The 27,872-nt window shown below is 31.9% G+C and overlaps 3 protein-coding genes across 5 annotated transcripts; all 3 read right to left on the reverse strand.

The window, feature by feature from the left end:
* Positions 1 to 3: 3 nt before the first annotated feature.
* On the reverse strand, positions 4 to 1,946 carry LOC106101530 (protein misato). Its single transcript, XM_013280785.1, has 2 exons — positions 1,376 to 1,946; positions 4 to 1,242 (listed from the first exon to the last, which is right to left on the reverse strand). Exons 1-2 carry the CDS (start codon positions 1,841 to 1,843, stop codon positions 109 to 111), a joined length of 1,602 nt encoding a protein of 533 aa, XP_013136239.1. The 5' UTR covers positions 1,844 to 1,946; the 3' UTR covers positions 4 to 108.
* Positions 1,947 to 2,424: 478 nt separating this feature from the next.
* Positions 2,425 to 16,683, reverse strand: LOC106101673. 2 transcript variants are annotated; one of them, XM_013280985.1, is made up of 9 exons: positions 16,546 to 16,683; positions 9,622 to 9,729; positions 8,647 to 9,551; positions 8,452 to 8,576; positions 8,271 to 8,378; positions 7,667 to 7,833; positions 6,168 to 6,326; positions 5,574 to 5,658; positions 2,425 to 5,500 (listed from the first exon to the last, which is right to left on the reverse strand). In XM_013280985.1, the coding sequence occupies exons 1-9, from the start codon at positions 16,603 to 16,605 to the stop codon at positions 5,391 to 5,393; spliced, it is 1,827 nt and encodes a 608-aa protein (XP_013136439.1). In that variant the 5' UTR covers positions 16,606 to 16,683; the 3' UTR covers positions 2,425 to 5,390. The 2 variants fall into 2 exon arrangements, with proteins under 2 accessions (XP_013136439.1, XP_013136447.1); XM_013280993.1 differs by lacking the exon at positions 16,546 to 16,683 and adding an exon at positions 16,311 to 16,416.
* A 694-nt stretch (positions 16,684 to 17,377) lies between these two features.
* LOC106101377 (protein PFC0760c-like) lies at positions 17,378 to 26,316 on the reverse strand. Of its 2 annotated transcripts, none has more exons than XM_013280600.1 (15): positions 26,148 to 26,316; positions 25,291 to 25,431; positions 24,710 to 24,901; positions 24,305 to 24,388; positions 21,353 to 24,223; positions 21,088 to 21,183; positions 20,694 to 20,789; positions 19,536 to 20,465; positions 19,195 to 19,257; positions 18,992 to 19,066; positions 18,790 to 18,879; positions 18,520 to 18,663; positions 18,368 to 18,418; positions 18,156 to 18,232; positions 17,378 to 18,034 (listed from the first exon to the last, which is right to left on the reverse strand). In XM_013280600.1, the coding sequence occupies exons 1-15, from the start codon at positions 26,170 to 26,172 to the stop codon at positions 17,573 to 17,575; spliced, it is 5,397 nt and encodes a 1,798-aa protein (XP_013136054.1). In that variant the 5' UTR covers positions 26,173 to 26,316; the 3' UTR covers positions 17,378 to 17,572. The 2 variants fall into 2 exon arrangements, with proteins under 2 accessions (XP_013136054.1, XP_013136044.1); XM_013280590.1 differs by having other exon boundaries at positions 18,368 to 18,436.
* Between the last annotated feature and the right edge of the window lie 1,556 nt (positions 26,317 to 27,872).

Here is a 27,872-nt window from a genome sequence, read left to right on the forward strand (position 1 = left end):
TAAAATATAGTATAAATGCTAATTTTTGTTACATTGTTTTAAAAAATATGCTGCAATCAACATTGGAACAGGCCAAAAACTTGAATAAAGTGTTAAATCATTTTAAAATTATAGTTCTAAACATTCTTCATAATTATTTTGGAACTCTGCAAGTGTTTCTAACCTCTCCTTAAATTCTTCCATTTCACATCCTTCTCCGCTAAACTTGTGCAGTTTATTGAACTTTATTCTGCCAACTTCCTTTCTCAAATTTTCAATTGTGTTTGACAGAAAGTTGCCATTATGGTAACCTGCCATCAAAGCGCAACTCTCAACTTTAGTTCCACTGCTCTCATTTGTAACAAAACCGTTTTTATTTAACTTTTCTGAGAATATATTTGGGTATGGTGGTTTTACTTGTAATGGTTTTTCACATATCGTTACATTTGTAGCAGAAAGGAAATGATTTGCTTGGAAATACAACTCGAACATTTCTTTGATGTTACTGTATTTTGGGTTTCTCTCATCTTTTTTCATTAAGTATTCTTCGATTCCTCTGATAGTGATTAGTTGGAATATTTTATCGGGAGCTATTTCACAATTAGGTGTTATTGATGTGTAAAGAGATTTTTCATTGAGTTCTAAGAATTCATTAATATATTGATCTTCAGGTATAGCAAATGGTAACCTCAGTGATGCTGCTGCCATCTTTCTTCCATAACCAGACATATCAGCACAAGCATCGGACAATGTGTAAATGTTAGACTTAAGCCTGTATTTGTAACTTAATGTATCCAAAGCAGATGCTAAAATGCTACTTGAGTGGTAGTACAGTTCTGGCTTATAGTTTAAATGATCAAATAGTAATGCCTTGCCCAGTTTCCTCCATCCTTTGCTGCCAGTACAAAGAGGAACAAATAGTGTTGCCAGTTGTGACAATTCACTCAATGAGAAAGCAATATTTACTAATCTCTCTGTATCTTTACCAATTGATATTTCTTTTTCCTCATCAGTAGAAGGATTATTATCAGGAAAATAAGAAGGTATTGTTGGATGAGCTAATATTGATTTGGAGTATTCATCAGACAAATGTTCAATACAGCCTAGAGCAAGGCCGGCAAATCCATCAATACAGTCAAAGTTCACATGAAAACCTTGCATACTGTCACATTCTTCAACATAGTTCCTTATTTTATCAGAAAACGATTCACCATAGTCCTTTTTCCATAAAGATTGTCCACTGTGGAAGATGTCGAAACTTTCCTAAAATAAAATGTTAAGTTATTAATGGATAAACTAACAAAGTTGTAGGTTACAAAGAGGAGATCTTAATTTAAAAGAAAAATTAACTACTACAATTTAAAACTGCAAGATAAGTAAAACTGTTTATACATACATTAGATCCTTGGTATTCTGTGACAGTATTGATTGTTCTTGAATGTAGCCTGGGATATAAATAATCAGTCCATGTATTAATCTTATCCTCTAATTGGTATTGTTTAGAAACTATTTCATTAAGAGGTTTCGTGTCAATGTCTACTAAATATTCATTCTTTTCGGCCACTGGCTCTTGTATTTTTTCTATAGCATTCCATTTAAAGTCTTCCTGTATATCTTCGTCAGGCAAACCACCATCCGCCGGTAAGGACCTCAAACTACCTTTTAAATCAGATATCAGCAGTCTTGGGGTATAAGTGACTTCCCCCTTGGTGTTACGTCCCTCCCGATATAACACATCGTTGTTGCATTCACTTTTTTCAGTGCCTGTGTAATCAAATCCAAGTTCCTGTATATTCCAGAAATGTGTCCCAATATGATTGGAATAATGGCCAAATTGAAGAGTAAGTATTTCGCGTGTCGACATAATGCGCCATAAAACACCGTATTGTTATAAAAGAAAACTATATTGTTTATTTACTGTTTAGATGAAATCACATGTGAGTTCGATTTAATTTTTGACAGATGACAGCTATCAAAAATGCGTTCAAATCAATGTTTGTTTGTCACCAATCGATTTTGAACTTTGTTAGTTTTTAGAACTTCCAGATGTAGAAAAAAAGTAGCTATGTATGCCATATTTCATCAAAAATCCGTCAGCAGTTTAGACTAATAACTAATAAATATTCATCCCTTCATCTCAACTTTTATAGCGTTTATTGATAAATCAAAATTTTGGCTCAACAATTAACAACCATAAGAAATATACAAAGAAAAACGAAAAGAGTATGCAATGTTATATTAAAACATTGTTGAAAAATCACGTTCCAAATTGATACGATATAAGGCGCTTTACGGAAAATTACATACTCGTTGATTCTACTTTGTAGCGTTTATTAAAATTGGATTACTATCACAGAGATTGATGATATTGTTTTTTATTTTTTAAATAAATGACTTAAAATTTGTGAAATTCAATATTTAGCAGGATTAAATAAAACAACGCGATTATTACTTTCATTTTATTACAAAAAAATTATTAAAAATCATTCAACTTAGCTTCTATAGCTATAAACTAAACTATATTCTAATCTTATGTATTACACTTACAATTCGTGGATGTTGAAATACTGGCAGTGGAAAAATACGTCACTTATATTAAGATACGTCTAAACATCTGCTAGTCAACGGTTAAATGGCCAGTAAATTGTTTACAAAATCTCGTGAACACCTTAATCTCTTCTACTTATGCATTATTGCAGGCTTCTAGCATTTAAGGAATGAATTATATGGTCCGATTACTGGCAACTACCAAATTAGTATTCGAAAAGACTTAAAATATTTACAGAATTGCACACTATTAGATTAAGAATACATTAAAAAAACCCAATGGTTTTCTATTTCTTACTACAGTAGAAAAGTGATAAAATGGCAGCTTTTATGAGTTACTAGTATATACCCCCATAGTATTCTTATTGGCCTTGAGTTCTATAACGTTTTTTAAAATTACATGAAGAAAAGTTTAAGTGTTAACAAATTATTACACACATGAATATAAATACAATATAAGGAAACGTTAAATTTCTAGTTAATGTATCATTTATATTATCTAGAAAGTAATTTTTGAACTATCCTTCCTCATTTCAGATGAATATTTTATATATGCAAAAAGTTTCATTTTGTTCCGTTCAATGTAAAGTATCACATATCTTAATAGATGTACCATTTTACATTATATGTCCCATTTTTAATTAATGACCTCAACAAAGTATACTGATAGAGAAAAGTGCATTTCATGTCTTAGTTGTCTAAGATTGGAAATTAGTTATATACTAATGGAGAAAACATATTTTAGTAATCAAAATAGATTTATATAATCTTTGAGTGAATGACTGTACTAATTTTTAAAAATAATGAATGATCATTAACTTGGCAACAGAACATCAAGTGTTGCCAAGAACACAAGCAATATTATTTTATTTTCAGTGTTACATTTCACATTGTTTTTAAGGGTTTTAACAGTAGTTCACTTATCTAACATATAAGATAGAAAATTATATTTTAGAATTTCTATAAATTCTTCATAAAATCTTCTATAAGAGACATAAAACATTACACACAATAAAATGTCTGCTCGGGATCAAATTCAAGCTATAATTAGAGAGAATAGCAAAAGAAACAAAGCAAAGATTTCAGCACATAAAAAGGCATTTGTAAACAAAGTAAAATTATAAACCATGCTTACATTGTATGTATGTTTGTTTTAACATTTCTATCATTAATTCAGATGGGGAAAAGTCTGTATTTTCTGAAAAGGGCCTATTTATGTGGTTTAATCTTTGCTTAATACAAACTCACACTGATTTATATGAATACTAGCAATCTCATATCACAGTTTCACTTCTAATAGTTAATAGTAAAAAGAGATTGCTTGCATATAAATAATCACACGGAAATTTCAATTTTATAAAATACAGGAATCCTTATTTAATAAAAAAGATTCCTTTACTAACTGGGCAAGGTCTTTTTTTTATTTATTATAATGTTATTGTTTATCATTACACATTTTGTATCACTTGAATGTGTGTAAAAAATGAAATAATTCCTAAACAAAGTTAACTTAAAAAAAAATTTCAAATTCAAGGTTTAAAATCACAATTTTTATATGTTTTACCTAAAAACCTAAAACACTATCATTTTTGATGTAATAAGTAGTCTAGTACATTAAATGCAAGTTTTAATCTTAACTGGGAAAGTTGGTAATGGTGTCTATTGTATAATTCAAAAATTGCATTTCAGTCTCATAAGAGTGTTAATTTTTTTAAGAAATCACAAACAAAATTTGCTATATATTATAACTAAAATATAAACAGTGTATATTTAACAAATAAAAGTTCTGAATAAAAATTCAAAACTTGTATTCATTATTTTTAAAACTGGTAACACACCTTCAATTTAAACTGTGTTACCAGTTTTAGTAAAAATAAAATTCTAGTATTCCAATTTATAGTATTGTTAATAGATCGAATAATTTATGTTTTAACAAATAATTGTCCAGAACGATAAATTAAAGTGCAACGACTAAATCCCGGTACATACATTCAGTTTGAACTGTTCAGTTATAATTGTGCAGTTAAAACAGATATTGTGTAATGAGCTTTGTTTTATAATATATTGCTATGCTAATATTGAATAGAAATTGATAATTGAAGTTATGGTTTCCTTACATATAGAAAAATATTTGTAGAAATACAACATAAGCCTTAAATTTTCTAAGGCCATGGAGCTTATAAGTTTTTTTTTAATAACATATTGAAACAAAGACATAATAATTATACAGAAACATTTCATCATTTTAAGAGATACATAATTGAACAGAAAACACAATTTTTAAGAAAATCATCTTCGGATTTCCTCAACTTATTTAAGAAAGGGGCTAATTCAAAAAAAATGTTTGCAACCTGACTTTAATATTAAATGTAAGAAGAGATTCTTTAGGTAGCTGCCAGTTTAATATAAGCACACGTGTAATACAAATATATATACAAGCGGTGGGATTTAATAAACATACCCGCTCTGCCTTCGCCGCTGAATACAGACATTTCTCATACTTCCATTATTCGAAAAAAAACTTCGATTATTTCCCTTGGACACAAATGTGTGGAAACAACAGCGACGTTTGTACTGACAGTGGCTGAGACAACAACCAACTAAAAACTAAGGGAACTCTCACTCGACTGTAAGAAGTATGGGCCTTAATTACACTTATTATAGTGAACGATATGTAACAAGTGTTTGGCATGTAATCCACATGGTAAATACACTTAACTGGTACGGACTATCACTTTCTTCACACTCACGTCTACAACTACTGCACTCAAGAATCAAAAGTTAAAGTTATCTTAGTTAAGATATTAGTTCACTGGTTGCACTACTGGCTACCGCACTTGCGCTGCGCCCGAATCCGCTCGTGTCTATATGAGCGCCACTCGGTTCACGAGCGGGGTTTTCCGTCTGCTCGTATGCGTGCTTGTCGACACCGGCTGATAGATGTAATTCGTCTTTGCCCTCTTTGCTGTATGTACTGAAAGAAAAAAAAAACAATTAACATCAAATATTGGACACAAATATTATACACAAATGCTTAAAATACTAACTTGAATAATCCCCCGTCATGGACAGGTCAAGCTTCACTGGTTTCGTCACATCGATATCATATTCTTCATAGGACTGGTCCAATACCTATAAAAATATTCAATGTATTATATTAGCACAATATGTTATAGTAGCTTTCGCCCGTGACACCGTCCGCGTTGAATTAAAAATAAAAAACAAAAGAAAGTGAGAAGAGAGTCTATATGGCCTTCCAGACTATCCTCTACATTTATGCTAAATTTCATGAAGATCCGTTGAGCAGTTTGCGCTACAAACTCTTGTCAAACATCCATCCATCCATCTAAACTTTCGCATTTATGATATTAGTAAGATTACCACCTAACAAGGCTTAGTTACATTGCTGCAGTGCAGCAATCGACACCTGGACTGGATTACACCTCGCAACATACACACTGGAATGATGTGTGGGTTTACAGTTGTAATTTGTTTAATGGCACCAAGTGTCAACATAATTAAATCAAAATGTATTATATTGAAATCAATTTGAAAAAAAATGTTCTGAGTCCGATCGCTGTCTTGGAATAATGTGACCTGGGAACTGTAACATTTGTGTAGTTGTGTATAGTAAGGCTTACTTCAACGTCGCTGACGTCATCTGCGGAGTCGAGGTCGGTGACGTAGGAGGCGAGCGCGGAGGGCCCGGCGGCCAGCAGGCGGTACGTGCCGCCCACCATGCCCGTGCCCTCCACCACCTCCTCCACCTCCTCCACCTCCAGCTCCTGGTCAGACGTCTCCTGGAAACATCGCTAAAGTTATTTTTGACACATTGATGATAATTGATACATATATATATATACGAATATTATAAATAGGAATGATATGTATTTTTGCATGCATTGAAATAACAAAAACTACTGGGCCGATTTTAAAAATTCTTTCACCGTTAAAATAATTTGTCTGTGAGTCTGTGAGTGACAGCGGCTATATTTTTTAATTTCACGCAGACGAAGTGGCGTGGAATTGCTAGTTGTTGAATTTTAAGACCTGTGTTTGATATCTCAGAAATCCGAGGGGAAATATGAAATAATATGCAAATTCAATTAGTAAATATTTCTTTTCTAAAGTTATTAATTTAACAGAGTAAATGGTCCTTCAAGTCCGATCTTAACTAGGTCATATTTTAAGTTTCAACAGGTTTATTTACCTAACTTAATTAGAAATGTTATTGCTACTGTGACCTGTTAACGGAATGAACCGATGTTAACCAGGTACTAAATGAAGTTACGAGGTGTAATGTATTTTGTTACACGACGAACATTAATGCGATGAGTACGTAGCGTTACGGTACGATAATAACGAGCCGCATGATGCGAATTTTATACCTGGTAACATCAGTATGCACCTTGAGTGTCTTTTGAGTATTTTGAAGGTTATAGAGGTAAAATTAGCTGGGTTTAGACAATTTCTAATGATTTATAAATTTTGTCATAAAACATTAGAATTAATAAAATACAATGTTGTCGAATTATAAAACAGAAACATTGAATTTACGTTAGCAGGTGCAAAACACTCGATGACAAAATTAAATGTTTTTTTTTGTGCTTCAATTAGCAAACGCTATTACACTCGGTTAAGGTGAATATATTTGAACCGGTTTCAATGACATACTTCTTGAGCTAAATATATATTTGATTAGTTGCTTGTAAATGTAATTCATTAGGTCAATTGAGTGAATTGAACATTTATAAAAGTGAGAACACATTTAATAAGTTAACACAACGATGATAGGTTCATATTGTTTAAGTTTAACGTATATTCAGTAGCGTTGAATTATCCAGTAGTTTAAAACGCTTTAAAAACGTACATAAATTTGGAAAATTAAGACGCTGCCCGACCACTGGCTGATAGAATCTCAGATAGCTTAAAAATGACATCACTGTTGGATAAGGGAACAAAATCCGGTATTTCCATCACAATTTGGTGGGAAAGGTCCTTAGTCTTGAAGTCGGTTTTCGTATTTGTTAACATTTTTTTAATATCATTCATATTAAAGTTCTATAGAAGTTTGTAAAGTTTTGTAAAAGTATACATATTTATTTGTTTTTAACGTCCTAAAGTGTGAGTGCTGACTGACCTGTTCCAGGACGGTTTCCTCGTCGACGTCATCCTTGACCTCGGGGTCTATCTCGAGGTCGGGGTCGAGGTCCGCGTCCACGTCGGGCTCCGCGTCGTCCTCCGCCTCCGTGTCGCTCGCGAAGCCGCTGTACTTCATCTCGCCGCGCTCCAGCGCCTCCAGACTCTCTGTAATATATACTCTTTATTGAACCCATAAATACATTATTTTTTTCTTTTTACATACCATAAATTTTGTAGTAAATTAAATAGTTACTACCCAATTTGCCTTTGATACACTTTACTTGGTACACACAATCAATTATAAAGAAAAAGATAGAATACTTTTTACTTAAAGACATTAAAAAAACTGATAATCACGGACAACGGGATGGAGGAACTTGTATCGCCAGTAAATATCAGTAAATAAAGTGTATTGGAATGATCAGATGACGGATATGCAATCCTAGAATTGGACTCAAGCCAATATAATTTATTTCGTTAAAGATGTGCTATAAATATTGTGGCTCAGTGCATTTTTACGTTTATAAATATATCTTTGATTTTATTATAAAAGTGATAACTGCACTAAACAGTGAACAAACCGCAAATAAAAATGTATTTACCTGGATAAACCATAGCGTTTTTGATAGCTTGCGGATCTTTCCTCGACCATTTCAAAACCTCTTCGTCCATTTTTCCGACTTTTGATGGATTCATAGCCCATAAACAACCTGTAATTAAAATCTTTAGTAATATTTTGTAAACCAATATTTGTTTAAGTGTTGGCAAATGTAACTTTCTCACCTTTTCGTTGACTTCCATTAGTTGAAGGCTTTTCAATTTTTTCAAAACATTTATTCAAACTAAGATTGTGTCGCACCGAATTTTTCCATCCACTTGGCGCTGTTTTGAAGTATGGGAAATGTTGACTGCAAACATTCGAAACATTTTAATAACCATCTAAATCCTAACAGATTTAATAAAGTAATTATTACATACCACATGAAATTATAAATTTCTGAGACTGGCAAGCTTCCTGTCCGGGAGTTCTTTAGAGCCATCGCTATTAGACACGAATAGGAGTAGGCAGGCTTGGGAAACTCTCCCACGGTAGCTTTGCCATTATTATTTAAAAGCTTGGCTTGGCTGTCGACTTTAAACGAACCATTTACAGACGTCTTTATAATTTGTCTACTGTTGCCTAACGAGGAATTGTCTATCAGGATGGTCGCTTGATTTTTATTACCGTTCGCAAGAATTGTCCTAGATTGCTGTGCGTCTAGTATGTGTATATTGCCGGATATTATTGTTTTCGTACCCATGTGTTGCGATTTCTTTTGACTAGTATTTAATATTGAACAATTCTTACTGTTCAGTTTGATCAGTTCAGGTTGCGTTGTCTTTATTCGTACCGTGGTCGGCGAGCTGATCGTCGACACTTTATTTTTAGTACTATCGACGTCTAAGTCTTTTAGTAAATCTTTGACAACGTTTTTATCTTGTTTCCGTATGTATATCAACATTTGTGTCGCTTCTTCTAAAGGTTTGCTTTTAGTTTCCTCGGCCTCTTGTATTTTGGTTACTTTAATAGTGTTAGGTGAGAACGTGAGATGACTTTTCTCTTCTTTTGGGCTCGCTAGTAATGCGTTGCTATTATTCTCGCTGCTTGCTGCAGAAGTTAATAGGAGGTTTGACGCTTCCTCTTTGACGATGTTCTTGACTGGCGTCTCCGCGAATGTGGAAGGCATCACGGAGTTAGGATTGACCATCACAGCGTTCGCCTCTGAACCATATAAATCTAAATTATGTACGAAACTAGAAGAGTTATTGAGCCATGTTACTGAGTTGTCGGTGTCCAGCTCTAACAACGGTGGTAGCTCTGAAAAGTTCAGTCCTAGAGAGTCCTGTAAAAAAAATAGATTTTTACTTTCTTCGTTTCAAAGGCACTATTATTGATATATATTTTTTACTTACAGGAAAATCTGTGATACTGCTTAAATCTGTTGCTATTTCATTTTTAATATCCATGTCCAGCATGTCTTGGAGTGAATCTGTTATGTATAGATCCATGTCTAAGCAGGCCTGTAACAAAAATATACAATTTGATTATACAACTTTTAAACATTCTAAATTCAAAATAAACTACAAACGGGGGTAGATAGATATTAAAAGTTTAGACTACACCTGTCTTAGAATGTCTGGAATTCGGATAGATAGTTTATAATAAATTCTTTAGATCATTTTGTTTTTTAGTTTTTTAATATCACTTACTGCAAACAATAATTGTACATTTAAAATATTATTCTGATTGTTATTAAATCTAGATGTTTTTCCAGTTATATTTATACAAATAAACAATTTTTAGCAAAATTATTTAATGATTAATTATTTTTTCTAACTGGAAATCGTATCTATGGCGTGACGAGTAGCTTAATAGTTTTAATGCTGTTTTGTCAATTGAATTGTTATTAAAACATTCAAGGAATGCATGCAATTTTCGCGCCATCCCCTCTCGCTCGGGAATCGTCGTATAAACGTACAAAGCGTGGCGACGGCGACAGCGCAGCCGTTGTTTGGTATAGAAACCTGTTTTTGTCTCATGGTATGCGCTACCCTAGTTGAAAGAGATATAATATCGCCTTTTCACTTCCACACATTGTCTGACCTAAATTGTATTTTGATAACGAAGATATTGGATTTATACTTTTTCTAGTCAACTAGAAAAGGTGTATTTAAACATTTTATGTTTAATTACATTTACTAGTAATATAGATAGCGAAACGCTTATTTATTTCTGTTATTTTTGACTTAGTATTATTACATATAGTACAGTATAGTACAGTATTACGGCTAAGTTTATTATTATTTATGACTTTATAGTGTTCATTTATAGTTACGTTGAAATCGATTGTTTCAAACCCTAGTTTAAATGCCCCTTTTCTTAAAATAATACTAATGGGTTTTAAATCGATAAAGCAATTGTATAAAAATATTCCCACGTATCGACTGACAATAAATTTGTTGCATTAAAGATAACAATACAATATCATTGTGAAGACCTATACCAACTGACAATTTGTTATAGTTTAGGGGTCGACCTGATCGCTCCTACCTAGAATCGTGAACAAAAAACAGCAACGGACGCACCGGAGACAGGCCACGGAGCCTTACAACATTCGGGACGATGTTTTTTGTCCATGTTTCTAATTATAGGCGTCCTCGACTGGTATGCTCTCTATTAACTTATGAGAATTTTACTTTCATGTCCTTCCGATACAAAATGAAGATTGCTTGTTCCTTACACACATGTGCAGTCGAGGACTTTGAATACTTAACCATTTCGGTTAAATGCCGTTTGACGCTTACAAATAAAAACCATACAGTTTTTGTACACAGATTCGTTAAATAGTTACTAACAGAGATTAAGTTTAATTTTTAATATTTACACTTAGGGATGGTTAATTGACTACTAAAAGCGAGTTTTTTTAGTGTTTTTTAAACGAATTGGTCATCTCTTTAGCGACAACTGTGCTAGTGACGAATGTCATGTTTACCCCTTAGTTTGAAATCGATCCCAGGAAACGTAACAGATGGTGTTTTTAACATTTTTGTTACACTATTATTAAAAAATGATCAGTATGTAAGTCTATATATTGTGTAATATGCAACATATTTTGGTGGAATACGAAGAGTGCAATGACAGATAACATACACGTGTATATCACCGGCAATGACCAATCGCGTTTCTTGTACTGATTACATTATCACGTAATCCTTATCTACGTTATCAAAATCCCGTCAAAATATCAATGTAAACAAATGTTCTAAACATTTTTAACAAATATGTAAGTGCAGATATAGTTTTATATTTGATTGACAAAGAAAAACAAAACAGAAAATCATTTTTTCTACATAACCATTGTAAATTTCCTTATTAAACCAAACATTAATATGAATAGGTTATAGAGTGAGAGGTTTAAGTAGAGGGGTGGTGGAAAGAGACGGAGATAGGAGATCGAAAACGGGTGAATCGACCCCTAATGATATTGCAGCCGGCTTTGCGTCTCGCGCGGGGGACAAGGTATTCGCAATGTGAGAACAGCCGTTTCGGATGAACGATGTTTTGTAATAATATTATATTGACAGCAGTAGATATTTATTATTTTTCTAGTTAAATAAGACAGATTAAACATTAGCTAAAAAAGAACGCTTTATTGGCAGTTCTAACATCTGTTGTTAAATACATAAGTAATCGATCTTTTCGTTTGATCAAGTCTTTATCCTATTGGTACGATCTACTCTTTGTAAAAATGACCTTACAAGCTGCCTTGGTTAATAAGTCTTCAAATCCTTCACGACAACGCTGGGACTTTCTACTGTTTTTTACTCTGTTTTAAGATAACGCATTTCCGGGATTAGCTTTTTGCATAATAATATACCATTCTGACAGTATTTAAATGCGGTTTGGAGAACCAACGCTATGTAGACTTTCGAAACATTACTTTACTTATCTTTGGTACATGATTTCGATTTGAAATTAAATCACTCTTCATCACAACATAAAACATCACGAATCAGTACCTCTTCCTATAAACAGCAGACCCTAATAATTAGCATTTGTAAAGAATAAATTATTAAATATATCTATAGTTCTTGTAAGTGCTTAGTACCCGTAGTTTATTTTAATAAATGTGTTATTTTTAAAAACATTAATTATAGGAATTGAGGTTGTTCTAGTTTCAGTTTCGACTTGACGTCACGTTGATGTCTTTTATTATTCAAATCGACATTACGTTAGTGTTACACGGACAGAGAGAATCCGTAGATCCGCCTCAGCATGCCTCGGCTCAGAGGGCCATGAACCCGTTTCTTTATTATTTAGAGTTCATTTTGCTCACTGCATTGCGACGAAATATGAATTCTCATCCGAATTGTTTTAAAACAATTTAGTTTTGTCGTGTTTACAATATTCTGTATTTTCTGTAATTTGTGTATTTTCTACAGGGAGAAGAATTATAGGATTCAAAATTATTGCATATAATTAATTGTTGTATTTATGTTTTTTTTAAAAAAACATAAGTTCAGAAACCCGGAAGTAGCTCCCTCAATTTCCCCGGTGGTCCGTTTTCAGCTTTGGAACGAAGGTACCGGGCAATGTGGTTTCAGTAAAGCTGGAGACACACGTTCGACTGATGCGACTATGTGCGTCACAAGTCTAATATCATTTTTTATAGACATAAGCCTTATATACTATGTATATATACCAGATGGTGTTATAATTGTAGAATAGCTATATCAGTGAATTATATATCAATCATTTTTTTTTCTCATATTACTCTATACATAAGCGATATTATAAGTTATTGTAATGATTGTTGAAATGTGATAATTTGCAATCAATTTAAATAATCTGAATAAAGTTTGCATTAGCGGCTATTTAGACTAATGTGACAGTAGTGAGTTCGTTGCTATTTTGCTATCGAAGGTCAGTTAATGATATATTATCGTACATAATATTTTTAGAAAATGGTAATGTGTTCATCGAGACACAATTTGGATCCAAGTATATAGACAATGTCAAATTCTTTAGTTTTCTCTGTGAAATTTTGCAAGCTATTCGGAGCAGATAAAAGTATCTCCAAACCAAAACAAAAAATCACATGGATGCTTATAATATAAAATAGATAATTCATACATCAGTAATCCCTACTGTTATAACATTAAAAAATAAAATCTCATAGGAAATTTTTTGGTTTGCATCCGACCTAATCTGTTTGTGGTGGGCTTAGAGGGTCTGTGAGGTAAGCGGAGAGGGGAGTAGCGCCGCCCGCGCCATCGCCCGCCGTGTCCTCGAACCTGACCGCGTGCGATCGCCTTGAACTCAACTCGCTCGGCTCTCGAACAAATCACCTTAGGTCTCTCCGTATACTCGGCTCGGTACCGTGAAAAATCGCCGCCTCGGAAAATTTAAAATGTGGAATATGACAATTTCAAACTTCTCTAAGTTTGAAAGCCTTGAGCCTCTGCTCAGAAGACGAATTTTAAGTCCTATGATTGGGCCTCACAAATTTATTGTATAAAAATTAAGTAACGGGTAAATATAAAATAGATTGCAGCCTCCTGAAATATACCTACGAAAATATGATTTACACTCTCTTATTCAAAGGTGATATAATTATATGGAATTTTTTAATTCGGAAAACATTAGTAGGTATGATGAAGCAATTATTGAAGTGGTTATCAAAAAAATAAAGGATACTTTGTTTTTTCTGTGAAAAAATAATTGCAACAACTTTTAAAACCAACGGTCTATATGGTGGTAGTTGGCGCGAAAACTACTTATGGTATATTTTCTTTCTGCGCGCGCATCAGCACAAAATGGGAGGAGCTAAGTATTGATTATATGCGGCGCAGTCACTCCCCTCGTGCCACTGCTGTCTACTTTCCTGTTTCCAACAGAGGGAGGGAAATGGAAATATTTTACGTAAACTTTCATCCTGTATTTTGTTAGCGTCTAGACGTAAGGACAAACTTTAATTATGCAATCGTCACATTAATTATTATCTTTATGAATCACAAAATTAATAAAATCCATTATGTTACAAAATAAACGTTAAGAAAATTTCTGTCATTATGAAATAAAACGTAAATACCTACAGCCGAGATGGCATCTGATTACGCGAGGGCAACGACCTCATAGTCTAACTACTGACTCAACCTTGCAAGAATAGATAATATTTTACACAAATATTATTTAACGTGATGACCTCGCGGACGGGCAAAAAGCATACTGGAATTCAACCGACGAAATGTGAATTCAAATTATTATTTTCAATTATAATTCCAGCGTAATGACGTCACCGACAGGAAATTTGCCATAAACATAGATAAGTAGGTAACAAGAGTTATCAGATTTTATATAAAAACTAGCTTTCGCCCGCGATATCGTTCGCGTGGAATTAAAAAAAAAAAACAAAAGCGAGCCTATGTATTCCTCCAGAATATCCTTTACGTCTGTGCCAAATTTCATCGAGATCCGTTATGCCGTTTAGGCTACAAACTCTAACATACATCCATCCATCTAAACTTTCGCATTTATATTATTAGTATGAAGTATGACAATTTTATACTGACATTTGTAATAATATACAACACCTGCCTTGACATAATGGAATAGCTTATATATCTATCTAAAAGGTATGATACTGTTTTTCTACTAAGGCCATTAGGAAACTTGATTAAGGGTAGAATGAGCTATTCGGTTGACTGAGATTGGCGATTATAATTCCCTGAAGTTTACGATTAATGAAAAATTCGAATCTTGTCATTTTTTCGTAGTACGTTAATTGTTACTAATTTACAGTAGTATATAAGTTTTAACCCGTAGGGAGTAACGGCTGGCTGACGGAATACAGCGCAGGTGTGTGAGACGATGCATTTTTATGGCTATGGAAACTACATGCAAAGAAACGCACACATCTACAAGTTGCAGCCGCGCCAGTCCCTCTTCGTGAGCTGCAGTTGCATACTCGCCACAGACTACACAAACAAGTATATCAATTTCACTATGACTGTTCATTTCTAAATTATATGTTATTAATAAGGAATTCAAGTAAACAACTTTTAGCAGGAAGTTACAACTTTTAATTAAAGTATGAGGAAGATTCGAAATTTCTAATGTGCAGAATTCCCATTAAAATTTGTTAGGCTCACCAATTATTAAAAATAAACATTAAACTAACTCCAGATTAAAATTTTAATTATTCTATACTAATATTATAAAGAGAAATCTTCTATAAAATTGCATCGGCTTGCGATAAGAGTACCCTACTTCGATATAAAAACTAAATTTATTTGATTTTTCTGAAAGCAAAATGTTTAATGTGTGATTTTCAGTAAAATGCTTAAATATTTAAACAAAAACGTATCTAGTTTCTGCTCTGTGTATAGTGCACTCTACTGCACTATTACACACACATACAAAATGTGTAGCAATATTACACACACAAACACAAAGTGCACTCATTGTTAAACGTTTTGAAATTCTTGTTCAGAACCGGCCGTGGGAACAAAATTACATCGTAGATTCACGAAAACTATTTCATGTTAGCAATATTTTCTAATTATTAGCAGGAAGACATATAGAAGCTTTATTATATCACACAATATTATGGGAACATATTTGTGAAAGTATTGTACAAACTTTAATACGAGGAAAGAATGTAAACATAGGTACATATCTATCATGCTCAACATACTACTCACAACCGTTTGTAAGTTCATTGACGGGGAATTGGCGCCGTTTTTAACCGTTACGAACATAAGTAGAAATAGGCAGGATAATTTGATAATAATTACAAAGCGATGTAGGATTATAGGTAATACGTGAAATAAACAAATATTAAGGGTAAATTTAAGACAATTCGTTAAAGTTTTAATAATAATAATAATACTCATGCTGTCTCGTTCTAAACAATATCTACGTTATGCGTGTAAAAGAGATCAAAGATGAATAATTTTATCCGTTATAAATCTAAACCTCGTGTTAAACTACAGTATTATTCATTCTTAGAATTTATAATCGTAAAAGTTCTTATTGGGTAAACGTTACTGACATCCATTAGTCGAAAAATTATTATTCAACGTCACTGATATATACGTACACATTAGTTATCGAACTGGAATAATTTCCCGCCACTTTACCACTACGTATAAAACAATAACAAACATTATTTTACGATAACTAACACGATAACAACACTTTTATTTTGTTTTACTGGTACTACAATTAATGAATGACATTAAAAAGAGCGGGACATAACTCCATTGGACTTTCCCATTATCCAAACGTATAAACTAAGGTGAATTTACGGAGGTTAGAATAGAAATGTTACTTACCGAATATTTATTCACATAAATATCCTTATGCTCAATGGAATAATCCCAAATTTCACACATTTACGTATTTACCGTCATGAAATTGACAAATATAACACCACTCACTCCATAGACTACAATCTGTTTTACTATTATGTTAAAAGGTATACAAAGAGCGGAGCCCCTTTCTATTGGCGGGCTTCGACCACGTGATCAAACTTACATCACGTCTATTGGTCATAAGCATAGAACGAATTGACGTCACTAATCATTTGAGACTCTAAATTTATTTTTCACAGCATTCATATTTATCTCTTAGTTTTTAATAAAAGTATAAATAACTAATTATTATTTTAATAACATTTAACCTTACATCTTTTTAGAAAAATACTTACGCGAGTACTTACTTATAAATGCGAGGCAGCCATTTTCAACAACATGGCGGTTTGTTTACACCGGCATGATAAGGCGGGAAGTACTTTTCCCGTGTATTCACACCTAAACTGCTACAAGATAACTTAAAAATAAATGTTTAGTCTCAAGAAACAATTTTATTGAATGTTTAATTAAAATTATCAAAACTTAATCAAATTCTATAAGAAAACACGACACAAGGGCAATATACCTTTTTAAAGTTCATTAACGCCATCTATTGACCAATAGAGTATTTTTATTTGCGGCGGGAAAATGAAATCCTTTTAATAAGAAAAAGCTAGAAACATTCATGACAATGACCTACAAAAAGGGATATTCTAAGTATAATAATTATCAATAACTAAAACAAAGTCATCAAAATCGTTATTTAAAAAAAAAGAAACATAAATGGAATGATATAAAAATTGAAACAACAATAATGTCCATAGATATTATAAATATAAAAGGTTAACATTCATTTTATTTTAGTGGCTACTAGTAGGCACTGAGCATTCATTAAAAATATCAATTAAGACCACAGTTTTCATTCCTAATAATAATAGTTTTAACAGCAAGCAAACAACAATATCTTCACAGTCTTCGTTTTACTAAGCAACTATCAAAGCGCACCTTTTCAAAATTTGGATATTTTAATATTTCTATTCTTTTTAAGAGAAGTTTGGGAACGATATTGTTTGTTGCGATTCAAGTAATCATTTTTAAAATTACTGGCATTACTAGATTGCGCGACAAATTTGATATCTTGTGGTATAACATTAACTTTAAAATTAGTCGTGAAGCCGCTGTTTGAAATGGCTGCTGTCGGTACAAAAGGCAACACTTGGGGTTTCTTGATAACTCTCTTTTGCTTTTTAGATGCTCCACAATCTTCATCTTGTATATAAATGCTTTCTTCTAAATAGTTTGATGGTTTGTTTCTTCTAGTTTTAGCAGTTTCTACTTGAAATTCTGTTGTAGAAATAGCTTTTTGTTTCTTCATGGCAGATTTCAATTTAGGTTTGTCTGTCAATTTATTTAGCACCGAAGGTGGCAGTCGGGGAATGTGAATCTGATCTAACGAGTTCTCTTTGAGGACCTTGAACAAATAACAAATATTACCATCATAATTAAATACTTTTGCTTATTACTTATTAAGAAATAAAGATTATAGTACAACTATTTTCAATTATATTACAAAAAATTATAATGAACTGTACCTTGGCATCTTTATGTCTTCCATCATCATCTTCTCTGTGCTTGCGTTTTTTACTTTTGCTTGATTTGGCATTATTTGCTAAAAAAACATAACACCGATTAGAAAATATATACTTTAATATAAATACATGAAACTTTTACCAGTCTACATATTAGGATTAAGATTATGGTAAAATATTGTTTTTACATGAATTTAGTAAGTTTTCTCATTTACCTTGGCTTGTAGCTTCGCTATCATCATCATGAATATTTTCATTTCCATTTTCTTTATTTTCATTTTGACCTGTTTATTTAAAAAATATACAATTTAAAAGTATAAATTATAATATTGAAATGATTTTTTGTTGGACAAAACCGATACATTACCAGCAAAATGAATTTCCGATAGCAAGTTCTTTGCATTTTTATTTTGTGACAGACTTCCTTCTGCTTCTGTGATCTTCTTGACTTTCTTTTTGGACGAGATTGTGATGTTTTGACATAATTTATTCGATCCTAATTCTTCTGTCTCTGAAAGATGTATCAACACGTTTTAACTACTTGTTACTCCCGACATCGACCGCAATAATTTAAAAATCTTTCCTCTTCATCACATTAGAATAGATATAGACGATTAACATTATTATTATAAATTACCTTCAGTTCTCGTTTTATCAGATTCTTCAGGATTTTGTGACACTCTCAGTTTTTTCGATTGTCTGGGAATCGATTCATTGGTATCTTCGCCTAAAAAATGTCAATGTCGATTACATTAGAATATAATAGATAATAGAATACTAAAATACATTTTATTAATATCATATGGATATTTATAAGAATGTTTACATGCGAAACAAACCTGTTAAAACAACTTCTACAGCGGGAGTGCCAGAGTGTTTCCTTTTACGTTTTTTTATTCCTTCATTATCTTGTCCTGTTGAAATTTTAAATAAGAAAATAAAACATTCATATTTGTCTAAAATAAGTCAAAAATCTTGGATGAATTAATGTGATAATAGTGTAAATGTACAAAGTTCTTTGGAGTTTAAGAGAAATAGGTACCTTCATCTGCGATATTATCTTTCTTTGGCACATTTTCTGTTTCCACCTTTTGTTCATCATCTCCTGAAGAAAAAGATAATACATATCTATACTAATACTAACATTATAAAGAGATTTGTATTATTGTATGTATTTGAATAACTCACTACTGGGCAGATTTCAAACACTTTTACCATTAAAAAGCTATGTTACAGCCATGTTTTAATTTTACGAGAATGAAGTTGCGAGCAATAGTTAGTAAAGTTTGTATTTTTATATTGACTGTTCTTTCTATTTCATATTTATAGTCACTAATATGTGGGTTTACATTGTATTGGGAATTAAAATATTCATGTAAATACCTGTTTCATTATGTCGTTTCTTTTTAGGACTCTTATTCTTTGAATTCCCTAACTGGTGTGTTATATTTTCTTCCACCATTGAACTGTGTAGTGATTTTGAATGTTTATTTTTTTTTCCACCACTAGTAGTTTCTTCAGAAATATCTTCAGTGTCGATTTCAATTGATGTTAGAATCGAGTTGTTTAATGATTGTGACAAATTCTTTTTCTTCTTTCCTTTAGGAGTTTGTGAAGTCAATGATTTAACTTCACCTACATCTATAATTTCCAGTTCATCTGTGTGTGATTTATTCTTGTTTTTCTTTGCACTTTTAGGTGTTTTTATAGCTACCGATTTGTTGTTCGCCTCATCACTGTCATCTACAATTTCAGTTAGAATTGACATATGAAGGGACTCTGATAAAATACTCTTGTTTTTGTCACTTTTAGATGTCTTTGATGTTAGGGAATTGTTAACTGCGTCTTCGGTAAATTGAGTTTCAGATTGTTTTTTGGTTTTCTTTTCACTTTTTGGAGTTTTCGAAATCAACGATCGATTAGTTTCCTCGGTATCTGTGAGTTTAGTCTCTATTAAAGTATCATTTTGTATTTCTAAAATGCTGTTATTTTTTTTCTTTTTCTTGTCACTTTTAGGTGTTTTTGGAACTAACGATTGGGTAACATTGTCCTCTTCGTCTACAGATTGCGTGTCTGTCGGAATGGACTTATTGTGAGTTTCTAGAAGACTAATATTCTTCTTTTTAGTTTCACTCTTTGGTGTTTTAGAAACTAAAGATTTATTCACAGCTTCAGTAGATTCTGTCGAATTTCTTTCTGTAAGATTGGATTTATTTAATGATTTCCTTTTGTTTTTCTTTTCACCTTCAATAACATTTGATGCATTTAAATTCTTTGAAGTATTTCCTAATTCAGATGATTCACTGGAATTATCTGAAAAATTAGATAAATATTAACAAAATGTAGAAAATCAAATTTCACTTAAAAATGGTATAAAATACAAATAGTCACATAGGACCTTAGATTAAAACATATTTATAGAATTCTATATTATTGTGTCTAGTAGATTAAAACACTGCTTTATAAGTTTTCTACTAAACATTTATATTGATGAATATTCGTCATATTACTTCTTTTGTAAAGAATATAAAGCATATTTACCTTTTTTTTTCACGCTATTGAGGAGCGAATTACGTTTTTTGTATGAAATCTCAAGAGGTGGGCCATCGTCATTTGAATCCGCAGTACTGGAGGCATCTGGAAAGATAAACAGTAAACACACATTAAAGTTAAATTGTAATTTACTTTGTTTGCTAATTTTACTTCTTTTAATTTATTAAATGGGTTTTAACAATACTTGTGGAGAACATTTTTTCAGTAAGGTAAATAAGCAAAAACAAGTAGAGAAGCCCAACTAATATTAAACACTTAGGAAAAAACATGAGTAGTATGACATCCTTCAAAGGTGTCAAAATCCCCACATATTTACATATTAAAAAAATATTTTCCTGTAAGGCGGGCAAAAACATAAATTTCATAAAGAGACATTACTAACCACTGATTTGTTTTTTAACATCATTATCTTTCCTCATAGAGCTGTCACCAACAGTGTCAATGAAGAACGGCATTTCTTCCTCTTGATTATCAATATCTAAAATAATTTAGAAGATTAGTTTTTATTACAAAATTTGAAAGAAATTGTAGTAGTCAAATTATTAAGTTTGACTACTCTACTATTTGGATCAACACGTCTTTACTTCACATAAACATTTCTTTAATGATGCTTAAGAATGATTTACTAAAAATAATTGTTCACCTACCCTCATTTTTTCGAATATCGGTTTTTGCTTCGGATTTCTTTAGAGGTATAAATTCTTCCGGTTTCTCATCAGTTTTTCGTTCTTTATTATTGGAATCCATGCTGTCTTCAGAGAAAAGTAATTTTAAGTCGATAGAATCAGAAGAGTCATCCGCAATATCGTTTTCCTTAATTTTCTTCATAGCTTTCGTAGATTTATCTTTAACTTGAGTAAGGTTTAGTTGATCTACAATTGACTGTTTGCTTTTTTTCTTAGATTTTTTATTTAAATTTAAAGATAGGTTTCCTACATTGGACTTTTCGACTGTTTCAGTAAGAACAATAGGGTCTTTAGTGTTCGTTTTGTTAACTTTTTTGCTTTCTTTCTTACTTATATCCAGATTTGAAGAAACGTCGTTAATATTTTGTGATGACTTATTCTTTGCTTTTATAGATTCTTTTGTCTGTGGTTTTTCTTTATTTTCTTCCTCTACATTCAATGAGACATTTGTATTTCTAGATTTTAATTCTTTAAGAACATTATCGTAATTCTTGGCAATGTCAGCGTCTTCACTACTTAATGAAGAACTATCTCCATCAGAATCTTCTAATGGGTTTTTAGACTTCATTGAGTTTTCTTGACAAGGTGTATTTTTTACATTATTTGTATCGACAAATCCGACAGAAACATTCATACTTTTGATTGGGGTCTTTGGTTCTATTTTTATTTTAGTTGCCAGTGGATCATGAATCTCTTTAGTATCTTCCGTCTCTTCGCAAATAGTTATTTCTTTTTCATTTAATGCACTTCTATCCAATGACTTCCTACCTTTTTGTTGGTTCTCCATTTGAATGGAATCTTCTGCGTCCGAATTAGCACCGGATTCATTAATTGAAACAAGCCGGTTTCTCTTGTTTTTTCTCGGACCTATTACATCATCTTCAGGTTCCGAAGAATCCGAACTTTGTAGTTTTGATTTAGAGCTTTTATTAGAGTCATTTAACTTGTGCCGCGATTGGTACATTTCTCTAGATGCTTGTTTTTGCTGTTTTAATTTTCTCTCGTTATATTTTTGCTTCGATTTTGTTGTCATTTTCAGCTCATTATCACTCATTGATAAATCATCACTGCTTCCACTGAGTAGCTCATTGTCTTCTTCATTAGAAGAAACCAGAAAGGAATCTTTTTCATAATCAGAGTCATTGGAGAACTCTTCTTCAGATGTTAATGTTTCTCCCTTTTCCACTACCTCATTTTCTTTTTCATATTGCTTCTCCTCTTCATCTCGACTATCTCCAGATAAATAGTTATCACTGGCTTCTTCAGCTTCATTGTCTAGTAAACTCTCCTTATCACTGGCGTCAGATTCCTCGTCGGCACTGGATTCTGCTTCAGAAGATTGACTATTTGTTATAGCCGACATGTTTTTTTTGGGAGTAACTTTAGCTTTACTCTTAGAAACATTGTGATCGAAAATGTTTGAAATCTGATCGTCTTGTTTTTCCACATTCTTTTTCTGGAGAGGTGTACTAGTTAAATATGTCTTTGACAGAGTTTTGTTAATTTCCGTCGTTGCTGCGATCACAGCCGAGACATTAACTGACTTGGATAGTATTTGTGGCGATTTGTTTTCAGTGATTGAATCCTTCAATTGAGATAGTATTAGAGTACTTTTATTTTCATTACAACTTTTATCCAAAGTTTCGCCTGTTGAAACACGCATGGAAGATTTCAGTGGCGATTTAGTTAAACTTTCATTTGTAGCAGCTTCACGAGATATCGATTTTTCTTTTGATTCTATTTCTTTGTTGGATAAATTATTAGTTAGTATTTCAGGTAAAGTTTCATCCACATCCATTGGTTCGCAAGAGTCATTCGAGCTAGGCTGTTTGAGTTCAAAAGATTTTGCGTGTTTAAAAATAGACTCATTTTTTGCATTTCCAAAGTTGGTCGTTAAAGAATAATCAGGTTCGTCATTACTTTTTTCTTCTAACTTATGATCTACAACTGGAACGCATTGATCTTCATTCACATCTTTAAGATTGTTTGTTTGTTTGCAACTACTGTCTGAATCTTCCATTAGTACCATAGCTTGGATATTATTGCTCGGATCATTTTTAAACAGATTTGTGATACCACTGTCTAGACTAGCTTCATTTTTAGAATCCAATTTATTAGGTGTGTCAAGTGATGGTTTTTTCTTTGTTGAAGATTTGTTCATAATATTTGTTTCAGAAGCACCAAGGTCCTTCTGTTTATCAACACTGTTGCTACTGTTCAATTTGCAATCACCAGATCCAGAATTATCAACTTTTTCTAAAACAACATAACATTTCGACTGACGCTTTTTTCTTGTTTTCTCATTATCACTATAGAAATCAGTATTTGTTGAAGCTGGTGCAGTAATTGTTGTCCAAGATTTAGTCCTTTGTCTCTTTTGTTTCACTTTACTAGTTTCCTGAGCTTCTGACATACTTTTGTTCACATGTGATCTTTTCGATGGATTTACATCTAGATCTTTAATTAGATTTGCACTGGAGGTTGATAGTTTGTCTGACTGCGACATTTCTTTTGTTTCGGTATTAGTATTGGATCCATTTGTACTCTCAGAACCAATAGTTGATGACACTTTATCATCTTCAGATTCCTCTTTCTTAGACTGAGATGTATTAACGGCATTATCATCTAAAACAACGTTTTTATCATCTTTTTCTGGTGTATTTGTTACGGAATTTTTATTCATAAGTCTTGGACTCCTTCGAATAGGGCTCTGTTTTGAGTTTTCGCTATCTGAAGTTTTAAGTTCACCATTTGTAACTTTAGTGATATTTTCCGGTTCCTCTGAGATAGGTTCAGGTATTTTTGATGTCTTTACATCTGATGTTACTGCATCTGTAAATATATACAAATATCATAGGTATTAACAAAGAAATAAAATAAGAAAATATTTTTTTTTAGGAAAATTATATATACCTTGCTTTTCAATACTTGATGTTGAATCTCGCCTTGTTCGTCGAGTTTGCCTAATGGGCGTAAGCGGTATTTCATTATCACTTCCTGCAATAAAATTGGCACATTCTATTATATCTATGTTAAATTTGTGTGTAATAAATTAAAAACCAGTGACGCTTATCAAAACATGTTGAGCCAAAAACAAACTTATTAGCCTAAATCAAAATACATGCATAAAACTGACCCAGGTATCAACAACACCAACAGCCAAATAAAAAAAACGATATTTAATGTTCAACAGCATTTTGAATGGTAAGGCTACACTTGAATTCTTAAAATTTTGACATTTGACAGAATTGGTGTTTTTAAAGCAAAATGAGTCTTGTTTCAGAATTCGGCTGGAAGTCAAGGTAATTGAGAATTTACCAGCTTGAGATGTTCTCCTGGCAGCTCTCTTAGCTCTGGGAGAATCAAAACTTTGCACTGTATCAGATACAATACTAGTATTTGATTTTATTCTTGCACTCCGCCTTGATGGGGTCACAGGTTTCTCTTCAGCATCTTTTATCTCTTTTACTGCAGTTTTCTTTGTTGTTGGTTTGACATTTTCTTCTACAACTGTAAAATTAAACATAATGATAAAAAAAGCTTTGCGTAATTTTCTTACTCTGATCAACAAAGGTTTATAATATGTGGTGGTTATACCTTTTTTTAGTGTTAATTGAGCAGTATACACAAGAATAGCAATAAATTTGTCTTGATTACTATTTATTAGCAAATCACTAACAGGTTAAAAGTCTCAATAACAAAGATATCAAATGTCAAATAATGTAGTATCAAAAAAAACATTTGATAAACATGTATTTCTTCAATTTATTAGAGCTTATCATTCTTCAATTAGATTTCATCAAAATTTCTCCATTGGTTTAGAAACATTTAGAAAGCAAAGACAAACATTATTTTTAAATTAAAATAGATCTTATGTAAAGTTAAAAATTACATTTTACCATTTTCATTAATTAATTCAAGTTCTGTCTTAGCAGGTTTCCGACCACCTCTTTTCTTTGTCGGTGTACCAGGAGCTGATGAAGCTTTACCCTCATCCGATACTTCCACAGATATTCTTCCCCGGCGTCTGGTAACTGGAGCTTTGAAATAAAAGGTTAATTTCTTTTAAATAAGCTTATAGTAGAAAAAAATTGCATTAACAAACATAAAAAAAACTAGAAACAAATTGACTTAAAAATATTCTACATTAATATGTTATTGTTATGAATACAGTTTCAATATAAGTATAAATATCTTCGCGATAGCTAAAGATATAATAAGGAAAATTTCATATGGTAATACAAACAATAATAATAAGTAAAACATATTTTTAACATCTTGGTTTTGCACATGCCATTTTTATACACGAGTTACATCCAAAGTGCTTATTTAATATGGAAAAATGAATTGTGTTTGAATGTTTTCATGAAGAAATATAAGGTAATTATCAACAAAGAATGTTTTATTTATTATAATCGAACCATAACCTCTTGTTTTTTTTTTAAATATATTAGAAAGTAAAGGTATTAAAAACAAGAAGAGGCAAATAAGCTGAAATATCAACTCAATTGTACAACAATCTAGAAAACTCTTAAGTATAAGCGTCGCATTGTTGGACAAAAAAATGTTAATTTTCTCAGTTATTGCTCTTGCTGATAGGCAATAATTGTAAAGCAATATTTAAATCTTAATATTTTCGTATGCCATCTTAAGTTAAGAGAAAACATCATTGAAAATTTCAAGCATGTTCAACGGCATGATTTCACAACACGCGTTCATCGAAAGATAATTATTTAAAATATATCCAAATTCATACCTCTAACTCCAGCTTCTTCGTCCATGATATTCTTTGTTCTGATATTGATCTTCTAGTATATATAAAATGAAAACACGTGCAATAAATTAGTATAAATCGCTTTGAGGTTGAAATAATGGTCGAACAGCTGTTGAGACGCCGCGAATTGTCAATTTGAATCCGCAGCGTACTGCGTATCAGTGAGAAAATTCGTGCTCTGGCAACACTAAAATCCGTTACAACTTTTTAGCGTCGAAAAAGGTAGACATAGGCTAGATTTATAAAAAGAACTTTAGATAGATAGATATTTGTTACGAGTTTCTATCCTAAATTGCTGGACGGATCTCGATGAAAATTTGTGTAGAGGATTGTCTGGAAGTATAATTTGTTTTTCTGTAATTCCAAGCGGACGGAGTTGCGGGCGAAAGCTAGTTGTAATTGTGTATTTCATTTTAGTTTACATAATTTAATGATTGGTAATTGGTAATTTTTTTTCCGAATTTTAATTACCGTATCAACACCATACAAAATGTTATCTGTGTTTACGGGTTGACAACAATGTTTGATAGAGATGTTTTGGCAATGGAAAGCTCAATTCAAAAATGAAACAGTAACTGAAAGATGGATTTCTACAATATTTTCGGTTATGATGATGATTAAAAATATATAATTTCCTTTCTCTTTTTGTTATCAACGAAACTTAATTAACCTTTAGTTATGTGTTTCAAAGTGACGAAATTTAGTCTGGGGAGCTTCCTTAATTAATGTCCTTAGCAGCCTTTTACTGCGTCTTAATGCCATAAGGCTTAGTACATTATGGCACATTTACCTCTTATTAAAACACTTTAACGCAAAGAAATTCGTTTGCTACTCTTAAAATTTCACTTCATGCGGCAATAAGCTCATACGGATTAAGATGTTATATATGTAATATGTATGGAATTTACATCTTGAAGTACAAATAACATGAAACATTCGTTTGTACTCACGCATAGACAATCACATATCGTTGTTTTTTATGATTTTTTCATTAAAACAACTATGATTGATTGCTGTTTACAATGTTACGAATGTTTTTATTTCCAATCGTATACTTTTATGTACGGCTATGATATAATTCTACGGATTGGCTTCACAAGGCATAAAAAATGTTTGTAAATAGGTTTCCATATTGATAAAGCGCTTCCACTGATATAAAAACACTAAATACATTTCACTCGTATTTTTTTATACTTCTATCACTGTTGGATTCGTTTCTAAAAAACCCATTAACTAAAATAAATGCATTATTATTTTTTTCCTTATATATAGTCCTTCTATATTATAAATATAATATATTTTCTTATATATTGTAAATAGTCCACAAATTGCTATGATATCAATGTAGGTGAATTATTTAGATCAAGAGTTTTAATTAAAAACCTAACCTAGAGCCTAATTAGGCTCGACCATAGTCTAGCATTTTATGCTAGATAGTATTTTTTACCTTTAAATCTACATATAGATTAGATGTAGTCTGTAGTAAAAGTTGTGTTAGTTTTATCCCACAAATAAAAGTGTTAATTTTTTGTCTAACTAAATCAAACATTTTTGTGATTTTTTTTTGGCTCGAATCTAGGTTATTTGGAAATAAGCCAAACCACATCGGGACAATAATCCCGTATCGCCAAGTGGTACATGATTGACTATACAGCATTGCCAACTAGATTAGTTTACATGATCTTCATCTTAAATCTTACTAATATT

The sequence above is a fragment of the Papilio polytes genome, unplaced genomic scaffold, assembly GCF_000836215.1.
Source record: "Papilio polytes unplaced genomic scaffold, Ppol_1.0 DF824303.1, whole genome shotgun sequence".
NCBI lineage: Eukaryota > Metazoa > Arthropoda > Insecta > Lepidoptera > Papilionidae > Papilio > Papilio polytes.

Excerpts from the sequence above, each read along its gene's own strand:
- LOC106101530 (XM_013280785.1), bottom strand. The coding sequence starts at position 1,843 with ATGTCGACACGCGAAATACTTACTCTTCAATTTGGCCATTATTCCAAT. Across the intron at positions 1,243-1,375 it reads CAGAATACCAAGGATCTAAT|GAAAGTTTCGACATCTTCCA; the intron begins GTATGTATAAAC and ends ATTTTATTTTAG.
- LOC106101673 (XM_013280985.1), bottom strand. The coding sequence starts at position 16,605 with ATGTGTGAAATTTGGGATTATTCCATTGAGCATAAGGATATTTATGTG. Across the intron at positions 9,730-16,545 it reads TTTATGTGAATAAATATTCG|GCCTGCTTAGACATGGATCT; the intron begins GTAAGTAACATT and ends TTTTTGTTACAG. Across the intron at positions 8,577-8,646 it reads GAAATTTATAATTTCATGTG|TCAACATTTCCCATACTTCA; the intron begins GTATGTAATAAT and ends GAATGTTTGCAG.
- LOC106101377 (XM_013280590.1), bottom strand. The coding sequence starts at position 26,172 with ATGGACGAAGAAGCTGGAGTTAGAG. Across the intron at positions 24,224-24,304 it reads ATCAAGTATTGAAAAGCAAG|ATGCAGTAACATCAGATGTA; the intron begins GTATATATAATT and ends ATATATTTACAG. Across the intron at positions 19,258-19,535 it reads GAAACGACATAATGAAACAG|GAGATGATGAACAAAAGGTG; the intron begins GTATTTACATGA and ends CTTTTTCTTCAG.